The sequence below is a fragment of the Limulus polyphemus genome, unplaced genomic scaffold (assembly GCF_000517525.1).
Source record: "Limulus polyphemus unplaced genomic scaffold, Limulus_polyphemus-2.1.2 Scaffold4633, whole genome shotgun sequence".
In the NCBI taxonomy this organism is placed as follows: Eukaryota; Metazoa; Arthropoda; class Merostomata; order Xiphosura; family Limulidae; genus Limulus; species Limulus polyphemus.
In genome coordinates this window covers 44,401-56,099 of record NW_013670243.1, presented here as the reverse complement: position 1 = coordinate 56,099, position 11,699 = coordinate 44,401, and the positions used below count along the sequence as shown (strand labels likewise).

The 11,699-nt window shown below is 32.1% G+C and overlaps 1 protein-coding gene across 1 annotated transcript in view; it reads right to left on the bottom strand.

Annotated features, from left to right (window-relative positions):
* The window catches only part of LOC106471454 (sushi, von Willebrand factor type A, EGF and pentraxin domain-containing protein 1-like), a gene marked incomplete at its 5' end in the record, with an annotated part of 53,785 nt that overhangs the window by 4,757 nt on the left and 37,329 nt on the right, over nucleotides 1-11,699 (bottom strand). Inside the window, 8 exons of the mRNA XM_022400071.1 lie at nucleotides 751-823; nucleotides 6,168-6,209; nucleotides 7,476-7,523; nucleotides 8,244-8,423; nucleotides 9,022-9,198; nucleotides 9,893-10,072; nucleotides 10,380-10,577; nucleotides 11,330-11,509. Coding sequence (XP_022255779.1) covers nucleotides 751-823; nucleotides 6,168-6,209; nucleotides 7,476-7,523; nucleotides 8,244-8,423; nucleotides 9,022-9,198; nucleotides 9,893-10,072; nucleotides 10,380-10,577; nucleotides 11,330-11,509 — 1,078 coding nt within the window. The remainder of the gene's footprint in view (nucleotides 1-750; nucleotides 824-6,167; nucleotides 6,210-7,475; nucleotides 7,524-8,243; nucleotides 8,424-9,021; nucleotides 9,199-9,892; nucleotides 10,073-10,379; nucleotides 10,578-11,329; nucleotides 11,510-11,699) is intronic.

Below are 11,699 nucleotides of genomic sequence, written 5' to 3'. Positions count from 1 at the left end.
AATCAATTGTACCGTCTCTATCTCTGCCTGTCTGCAATTCTATCCCTGATTCATTGTCTGGCACACTTATATACAAGAATAGAGGGCGCCTAGCAAATACTGGATTATTTGTGATGTTCCCCAATCTTTCTAGAACTCATTACGTGTTACCAGCGTCACGTGACTTTCTTTGTCATAACAATATAGCAAAAAAAACACACTGAGTCAAACATGTACGCAGCAGTTAGTTTATTTAATATTTACAAAATTCAGAATATCCTCAGCAGCTGAATATAAATACACTGAATTTGGAAGCTAACCTGGACTCTTTCATTCATAGTTTGTTAACTGAGCCATCAGGAAACTAAGTCCCATGAAGATAACTCATCCTGACCATTACAACAACAAAAAAGTGCTGATGCCAATTATTTACATCACAAAATCAGGTTTTCCTCAATTTCTAGATCAAGTAACAATTCTCTTACACTGTTATGAAAATTTAATGTAACTATACAAAAGTACATGTAGTTTTTCAAAAACTAAACCTGCAACATTCAATGCTGGCACGGCCTTTTGCCCATTACTGGACTCTTCAGGCATATTTGCTGCAATTGAAAGAAATTGCTTAAATAATTTAATGACACAAAAGTAGGATTTCTAATTTGACTATAAAATAACAAATTCTTTTAAAAATATAAATATTAAACATCAGAATGAAATTCATAAACATTTAGTACATCAGAATAATTTAGCCTTAATACTGTTACTTACGTTTTGATACAAACAACAACAATAATTATAACCAGAACTAAGACAGCACCAATGCCAACAGCCACAGCAATCCCTGTAGACAACAACAAAAAAAAGGGTTTATGATACTTAAACTAACTTTGTAGGGTGTATATATATATACTATGAACAATTTAGTATATTTGTATTCCTACGATAATTATTTGTAAAAGTTTTAAGTAATTGACACTAAAGAGCTTCAGATACTTTATTTTTTAATTAAGGCTACAGCATACACCTTTAATCGGATGAGCATACTCATCCTCAAATACTAAAGTTAAGGTGCTACAAGTTGTGAATGGACACCTAAATGTGATTACAAAATCTATGTCTACAAGACACTTTTAACCAAAAGTACGAGACACATTGCTCTTTTAATAAAGAAATACTGATACTTAATTTTTTATCTATTTTAATTTTTTTGAGTTCTCAAGTGATATACAAAACTTAAAATGTTCATTTTTAATTCTTTAATTTCTGCTTTGGCTTTTTTTTTTTTTTTAAGGTAAACTTGTTAGCCAGAGACCAAATCCAGGAGATAATGGCTCTGGTAAAACTTAAAATGTTCATTTTTAATTCTTTAATTTATGCTTTTCATTTTCAGATTTAAAATACTTTTATGCATGTGACAATTTTCAAATTGTCACATGTGAAATCTTTATAACATCCAGATAGTTATCAAACATTTCTTAAGAAAAATCTTTATATTTTATCTGTTATTTTCAATAACAAATCTCTGTATGGGTTCTGTCTATTTGACTGATCTTGTAACCACCAAAACAAATTAGGAAATAAATATAAATTACATGTTTTTCATTCTAGAATGAACACAAACTATAACATGAAAACACAACTGCTTAGACTAAGTAGCTTAAATCTCATAACATTATACATTTATATATATTATTTTTATTATATTCACCTTTCAGCCATGCCTGGCTAACAATACAGAAGTTACAATGATGTGGCTCACATGCACTCATGTTACCGTATCCAATAATATAAAACTGACCTTTACTCTTTACAAAGTGACTTGTCTTGCCTTTGTTTTAGTGGACTAGTATTTTGTAAAATACAGTCACATTTCAATTATTATACATAATATATGTATATAGATTATTAATATTTGGAAATAAGTTCTTAAACATATTTTCTTAAAACATAGAACAGTAAATAAAGAAGTAAAGTATACAATTATCTTGTTAGTTACGACCTTTGTACTCATTTGCTGCTTGTCGTAGGATGCTAAGCCTATTAAAATTTTCCACATGGAGAATATGAAATGAAATAGTTGTTTTTAGGTTTTATATATACAATTGAACAACCAAAAAATCATAAATTACTACATTGATACCACAGAATTCCACTATAATTTATCAAGCTTAGTAATTAAGCTGTATCTGGGTCTAAAAAATATGAAATTTCAAACAGACTAAAGTCTCACCTTACCAGCTTGAAGATTTGTATAAAAAAAAATGAGATGTCGTAATACTTGAAAATGGCTGAGAAAGCCACTAGGGGGACATTCTGAGCTTTCGATTTGTTATTCACATTCCATAGACAGAAGTAAGAGTATATAAGGGAGTGTTTCCAAAAATGGAAAGAGGTGAGAGGAGCCACTGTTTCTGATTCAGAAAATGAGTGATATCTCAGCAAATAGAAATGACAGGAGGTTCTTATTTTATATTATAGCTTGTTAATATCAATAATTTGAGTTCCTAAATCACAAACATCTAATTTGAACCAGTGCTGCATTCAACATACCACGTGACAAACAAAAATTGATGTTCTTTTTTAATATTTACTTTTAAATCAAGATATTAAATAATGTATACTATTAAAATTGAATTATAATCTACAGTTTGATACCAAAGTTATTGACAAATTAATAAAATAGTAGTTAAATAAAATTCTGAATGGGAGTCAAGAAACGCAATGACATGGCTTTTGACCCATATGGAAAGGGTTATATAACTTCTTTAATGAATTGTTTAAAAAAACGAATTTAGTGACAGATATGACACAGATTCATTCTTCTTTCCCTAAGCTTCTCCATTGCCTTCTTTGAAGGTCAGTTTTGTGGGTAGGAATAATTACTTAAGAGTAGATGTGACTAATGGTCAGGGGATGGAGCCAAATGGTGTATTTGTACTTATCACTGCAGTGATTAGTTTTTGATTAATTACATGGAGAACTTGGCTCAAGATGTTGAAACCACAAAAAACGCAATATATCATTCAATATATCATAAAAGGCAGTTATTTTCATTGAACACTTTGACATTACTTGCTAGGCTTTTGACTTGATAGTATACCAAAAAATTATTTGTCGCTTTCTTTTAAGCAATCTTAAGTCTCTCAATGCATATCAAATGGCTTCTAAAAAGAAAAACTGAATCTTGAATTGATCCAGGACACGAGTTACGGTAAAAGCAAGGCTCCATCTGTACAATATCCCTTGTTGTCAACAGAAAGTTGACCATATTCAGCACAATGTAAATGGGAAATAATAGACTTATTTATCAGGACTTGAGATCCTTATCAATGGTCAGTATTCATTCCTTCTGAAAGTTTTTGAACTTCATGGAACCAAAATATCATGTTCCAAGCAATGCAACAATTCACGAAAATGTTGTTCGTTTGTACGACACTAAGTGTAATGAAATAAGGGATGAGCTATGCAGCCTTCTGGTACTTTCCTTTACAACTGATCACTGGAAATTAGCAAGAAACGTTGCATAACTTGCAGTCTCAGTGCATGGTATGACTACAGAGTGGGAAACAAATGTGACAACCAAATGCCCCACTGCAGAAAATATTTCCAGAGACTTACAAGCTGTGGCAGATGACTGGGGCATTCAAGACATATTCACAGATGTACATGATAATGCTGCCAATGTAACATTAGCAATTTTTAGAATGGATTCTTACAGTGTACCATGTTTTGCACATACAATTCAACTAGTAAATAAAGCAGGACTACAAACTAGAACAGTGTCTAACATGCTATCTAATTCACATTCCTTGGTTGGCTTTTTTTCACAAATACAACCCTGCATGGGTTGTGCTTTAGGAAAAGCAAAAAGAGAAGAACCCATGCACTTCACCATTCCAGCCAATACAGGACATGATAACATGACGGAACTCAGTGTATCTAATGCTGAAGAGGCTTATTCAGTTGAAAGGTACCATTGTCCAGGTAATCAAGGACCCAGGTTTAATAGGTGATCAAACACACTACCAGGCCAAAAATCTTTGTGATGATGAACGCTATTTCCAACACTTATCCCATTCTCAACGGATTGATGGAAAAGCTAAGTCCATCTGAGGATGATTTACCTTCCCTTAACCATTTTAACCATATTAAATTCTAGTGGTGGGCCAGTGACATTGATTAGCAAGTCATTGATCATTAAGTTTAACAGTGTACAAAAATCCTCGAGTATCTTATAAATCAAGTTATTCAACCATTCATTGTACCCTCAAAACTTGCTTATACCATACTAACTTTTACCTCTTCCATTAACAAAAGCAAATATAGGAGACAAAGAATCAATTAAGTAAACATCAAATTTTGAATTGTCCATTTTAAATTTTTCTTTGTTAAATGATTATCGGCTGATTCACTACATACAGCCAGTTTGTGGTTACTGCCATGTTGTAGTATGGCATGAATGACATTCTAGGACAAAAATGAGGCTTATCACTCACAGGAAACTTTCAAACCTGATGACTATGTGATTTGTAACAGTAAATACTGTAAATTATTGTATCCATATAAATATGAACTTCCAAAAGTTTCTACATTTTTGTATAACTGGTTTAACTTGTTTCAACTGTAGCTAGCTGCTGCTGATCATAATTTGAGGTATTAGGATGCGGCGATCATTGTCGTAGAGTCGTTTCATTTCACTGCAACTTAAGGGAGAAAAAACTTGCATTCAAATCTTAATGGGAAATTATCAAAGTCTTGTTATTGAAATATTTGAGGTAAGCTCCACCCATTGATTGTGATAACCTTTCGTATAGTGCAGGTGCACTCAGCAGTCTTATAATCTCTCAATGTGTATTATAATGACAGGTGGCTGTAGATGCCGTAACATCCATACATAAATGTATATAAATACAACATAATTGTCATTGTCATGCACAAATATTGCCTGTGCAGTGTGGGTATTGTGTCATGAGAGTCAGCCAGGGTTAACTGTAAAAGATTTCTTTGTTTCATTACCAGTTACCAATATCAATAAGTTAATAATAGCCAATCGAAGAAACAGTTGGAAGCTTTATATTATGATATTAATTTCATGACCACTAAATTGGTGCTCGTTACTAATTGGTGAAAAGTTCAAAAATGGGGAGATGTTTATTAGAATTTCTTTCAGAACCTCATGTGAGAATACATACAGTAGCCTATACTTTGCAGGCCACAAAAAGTTGCGGGGTTGACTTCGTTTTCGTCTTTTATATATAATTATATCATTTATGGTTTTCTTTTACTTTTCCAGTCAAATATTCATAAATTTTTATTATCATCAGTTTTAGATATGTTTTTTATAGAAAAATAGACAACATTGCACATGAAATAAACTTAAACTGTGTGTAATCATGGTTCATATCATCTTGTCTTCTGCATGTTAGAAACCATTGTGTTTATAGTGATCGGGCACACGGATACCCGCCCGAATTACTCATCCGAGTAGAATTTTTAGTACCCGTTCAGATACTATTAATGAACAGCTTATATGTCCTGTTTTTACCTTAATCTCTTTAACTTATAATTTTGGTTCTTTCTCTTCAGCTACCAAATTCATTTTAGCATTTTTATCTCTTTATAGTGAGTCACTATTGTGGATCAAGAGCTCAGTTAAAGTCAGGGAAATCATAAACATATCAAAATTTATAGGGAAGTCAAAGTGGGTGCTTCCCTCTATAGTGGAAATGTCCCCTATGTGCGTGATGATAAACTCAAAGTTTGCATTTTTAGTAGCACAATTAGCAAAAACATACAGTATGTGGCAAATTGTGATACAATTAATTCTATTTAAACTCCAATTTTAAATCATTTAACTAAGAATGTTGACTGTATATCATGCCTTATTCCCCATAAGTTACTTGGCTTTTGCTTCAACATATTTGATTCTATTTTCATTTCAAAAATTGAATTTAATTTTCTATTACAATAACAACAGTTTTTTCCCCTTCTTTACAGTTTATACCTATTTTATAAGTATGGTAGTGTGATATGACAAACCTAACATGGAACTACTGGTGAATTGTGTATTATTATCTAACCTGTTCATATGACATCACACAGAAATACTAATATGACTGTTAAAGCACGAGTTATCACTACACTGAATAAATGACAACATAATATAACAGGAAATCGTTCGATACCTATAGTTTTGGATCGGTCAGCATCAGCCTGGCTATCTGAAACTGAAAAAAAAAGAAAAAATAAGTCACATGGAGAGTGAATGAAACAACTTATTTCAAAGATAAATAAGAATTATTACTCTAATTGTTACTGTATGTATCAGTAAAGTCATTTGCAAATACAAAACCAAAGTTTTCTCAATCCCAGCAAAGAATAAGTTACATTAACAGTTATGATTTGGACTGCTTTTTTACCCTTATCAAGAGTCCATATTTGTCATTCCATTAGAATACTGTCAACCATTAAAAGTATGGTTCCTTCTTCTTCATCAAAACCAGTAAAAGTTATCTTGATCTCAATCTTGTTTAAGCACAACACTACACAATTAATTATCTATTCTGTGCCCACCATGGGTATTGAAACTCACTTTTTAGCATTATAAGCCTTTAGACAGACTTACCACGGAGCCACTTGGGAGTAATGACAATGGAATGAATTATTAAAACACTTTTCTGCTATACTTTACCCTTATTCTTGAAATTTTTTTCTGTATTTACTCTCCTGTACAATTTAGTTTAAATGATAAAAACGTAAGCTTTGATTTAGACTTCAAACAACATAAAAGTGTTTCAGAAAAATCTATAACATATAAAGCAAAGTATTAGCTATCATCTTGAAATTTCTACATCACAAACTGGATCAGAAATGACACCAACTGCTACACAGCAGAAGGTAAAGTATTTGGATACATGGTGAGTACATATCATGCAAATAAAGCTAACTATTAATGATTCTGATAGTATTGTTACGACAGCGGAAGTCACGTGACACTAGTAACATGTCATGAGATTCTAGAAGGATCGGGAAACATCACGAATAATCCAGTATTTGCTAAGCACCCTCTATTCTTGTATATAAGTGCGCCAGATAAAGCGAGACAATTAATCGGAATTGAATTGCAGACAGAGAGAGAGATAGAGACGGACAATTGAGTCAAGTGCGGTAGTGACGTAAGTATAGTGCGTGAATTGTTGTGAATTATAGCGTGTGTTTAAGTTAAAGATACTGTGGAAATTAAGTGTATTGCAGAGTTGAACTGAGAAAGAATAAACTAGTTTTATTTAAGAAAAGACTTGTATCGCTGAAGTTTCTCGGAAAGAATTTCTACAAAAAATTAACAAACGACCAGAGACGTAACAGTATATTTGAATTTTTACATGATATGGTGACTTTTAAAAAGGCCTTATATCTGTATATATACATACTACTGTTAAACTGGTACAAATTTCATCACTGTAATACAATTTTGAAAAAAACAAATAACTTACGTTCTCCATTTACAAGATTTTCATTTGGGTCTGGACTTGGGGGAATATCTAAAAATATCAAATAAAACATAAATTTCACTTAAAAATTGATTTTTCTATTATGTTCATTATGGCAGTCATGTTTCGTAATAAATGTTGACCTATGAGTTGTGAAGCACACTTAAACAATTCCATGTATGGTTGCAAAGTTCAGGCCTACAGTAGAGTGGAACACTATATCTTCTTTAAAGATATTTTTAGTTTGTACATTATAACTTGATCTGCATACTACATACCACTTATAATTAACAAGCTAGTCGTTTCTGAAGATCATACTTTTAATTACGTAACAGACCAGAGTGGTTTTTCTATCTTTTTACCTACAATACAAATACTGACTAGGCCCTGTCTTTATATATTAAGCCCAAAGTAAAATATCTTAACTTAACAACACCTTTCAGGTCCTGGCTTTATACTAGGCCTAAAGTAAAATGTCTTACAACTTAACAACGTTTTTCAGGTCCTAGCTTTATACTAAGCCTGATGTAAAATGTTGTACAACTTAACAACACCTTTCATGTTCTGTTTTTATACTAAGCATGAAATAAAATAACTTACCACTAAACAATACACCTAGCTTCTTGCTTGATTAATAAACTCAATGTAAATAACTAAATATCAATATTGCTACACCCCTAGTCATATACTAACCCAATGTAGGAGCCTTTACTATTAAATAATACCTTTAAGCTCCTGGTTATATATTAAACTTAATTTAAAAAAACTTACCAATGCATCTAGGCTCTTGGCCACTCCAGTTACCAGAAAACAAACACTGTCTCACAGGATCTCCAACCATTCTGAAATCTGGCAGACACTGGTACTCAACAGTTGCTTTATACGTTGTCGTCCCATTCATCAGAAAACCCCTTCCATTGGTCACCACTGTGGGCTGGCCACAGTCAATCACTTCAAAGAAATATGAAACAATAGAGATCAAACAGTTTACATATTAACACCTTAAAACCTTTATAAACATTAGCTTAAAAAAAAACAGAACGTTGCTAATACCAAGTATTCTCACTCTTTCTATCTCTAATTTAAAAAACAAGCCTGTCCATTATGAATTTAGACACTTGTCAAAATAAAATTTTATTTAGTAAAAAGTTCTGAAATTATACGAAACAATATTTGACGATGGAAAACACTTGAGCAAGCCCTGTAAATCCAAATTATTATATATAGATCAGCAGTTCTCAACTTATGCCCTCACCTCATAGGAAGGAACACAAGCGAGTCAGGGGAATGCACCAGCTGTGTGTAAATTTTTTAAAAGAAAGGTTTGGGGATTTGAAAAAAAAGTTGCTAAAAAATAATATTAAAAAAAAGAGAGAAAAATATCACAAATAGTTTTTATTTCTCTTGCCAGCTGTTTTTTTTTAAGCTTGGGGATGCTATCTATGATAAAGTTTGAGAACCACTGATATAGATAAACCTGTGATCGTACATTAATTTTACCAGCTAATGTTTAAAAATATAATATGTTGTTAGCTTGTTCAATACTTACATTGACAAAATGGTGTCTGTCCCGACCACTGGCCACTCTTCAGACAAGAACGTATACTTTCACCTATCACCTCATAACCTTTAATACATGAATACACAACCATTCGTCCAATAGTAAAAACACTGCCATCTACAAAGGTCATTGTGTCGAGCGTATCAGGAACTCCACAAGAGATCTCTGAAACATTATATAAATATTTTTGTGTAACGGAACCATTATTTTTCAATGTCATAGGTACCTTTCATGTGTAATTATTTAAAAGAATGAACTTTTTAATGTTTTTTATAACACTATATATTACCCAAAAAATATCAGATCTCAAGATTTAACAAAAAAAAAAGATCTTGTTCGTGCAAAATCTAGCAAATTTATAAGAACAATAACCCAAACTTTATGTAAGTACATTTTACAACAATATGGGCCTGAAGAACTAAGTTTGTATCATAAGGTCTTTATCATAAAAAATTACTGACTACAATAATGCATAATATGGACTTTTTACAACAATAATAAAGCAACAATAATTACAAGGCAAGTAATTATTTCCATCAAATATATTTTCCAATTATCACTTAATTATTATATTATCACTCATACATTAGGATTTATGAACGAAGTTACTCCAAACTAGACACACCATGTAACTGAATTAGGAAAATTATTTAATTATACAAAAACATATTCTCTAAAACATTCTCGGCAGTGAACGTTTCATAGTTGCCACTGAATCTCTCTATCCTTCTTCATAAAAAGAAAAGAAATATAAGAGTGAGAGAACGAACTGGATTATTGAAACTCTAATGCGTACTGCCACACTTTACTCTGAAGATCAGATTTCTTATTATTATTATTTCTATCAATCTTTAATCACCTATACATCGAGGATCTTGACCACTCCACGTTCCATTGTCTAAACAAAGCCTACGGCTTGGTCCAACAACTTTATAGTTTTCATCACACTCATACTCCACTGACATGCCATAGAATGTTGAATTATTGGGGAGTAACCAGTGTCCATGAGCCACTGGAAAGGGAAATCTACAATCCACATCTAGAAATAAAGATTAAGAAATGATAAAATGTAAAATTCATATTTATAATAATAAATAAACAAACTATAATTATCATAGACAGGTTTGATGACCATCAAAAATATACAATGCAGCACTCACCTCAAATCGAGTACACCAGTAGAGTTTGAAAATATATAATGAATTTCTTACATCTAGTTGTTACATCTAGTAACTGCATGACTATAGTTTGAATTTCACTATATTCATATTTGTATTTGCTAGTGTTACAAATCATTTTATCTCTTTTAATTACTGCATTTGTAATTCAGGATTATAATCACTTACATTGACATGAAGGTACTTCACCACTCCATTCTCCCGTCTGCAGACATCTTCGTAATGATACTCCCCTTAGAACATGGCCTTCCACACATCGATACTGAGCGTTAGCTCCTATCTTAAAGGAAGCGGCTGAAGACCGGTCATTGCCACTGTAAACAACTGTAGCATTACGTGGCACTTGTGGAACAGGACAACGAATTTCTGGAAATTACAGAAAATATTGACAAAACCAAGAAAATTCAAATCCTTGTGATTAGAATTCCAGTAAAAGAAATATTTGAGCAAACTATCAAACACCTTGGTGAAATATTTCACTGTAGCAGGCCTAACATAGTGTTTAAGTAATAGCTAAGCTGCTTACAGTTCTCCGAACAATAATAACCCTTTGAATATACATACATTTGTTGTTTACAGTTGTAGATAAGAAGTTCTTCGAAACATATTTATACCAAGGTTAATTACAGTTCTTTCTCCAAAGCTATAGCACTAGAAGCAAAAACAAAAATTACTAAAACCATAAAATATCTCTCTGGAGTTGCGACTTGTGTGATACAAGTCCAGCAACCGTTGAAACATGGAATTTGTTTTCAAGATTAAACATAATGTGAATATAATTATTATACAAGGAGTCTTTATAGGAATTACATCAAACAGCTAAAATTTCAAATATATTTTTCATCTAAATAAATAGCTTAATAAACAACTTTTAAATTTTTTTGAAGTATATATTTCATTATATATATATATATATGAAATGTCTAAACAGATGAAGAGATGTCACAGTAAGATTAATTCTTCCCTTAACACTTACAAAGACTCGGGTACTTTTCACAATGCTTTGCAAGCAAGGAAATTATATTGAAACCTAGGAACTCATTGCTTGGTAAAAACATATAATATATTAATAGTTACTTTAATTTTCATAATACAGTTTTGTAATGTATCCCACCAACCTTCACACAAAGGGGTGTTTCCACCCCAGTGACCATCTTCCAGACACCTTCGCACACTGTCGCCAACCAGACGATATCCAAAATTACACTTATAGGATATAAGACTGTAAAGAAAAGTAGTTTCATTGGCATAATGGACTGACCCTCGGGGTATGGGTGGGACACGGCCACAGTCAACAACTGCAGAAAATCAAACTTTGTTATATGCTCTGAAGTTAATGACAATTGGTAAATGTTTTCTGATGTAAACTACATAACACGGTGCTACTATAGCGTGAGGTCTACCGTCATATGTCGCCTACCCAGGTCTATCAAACATGTATAAAAATGTATCACACATTTCCATACATTTATTTTAGCGATAAACACT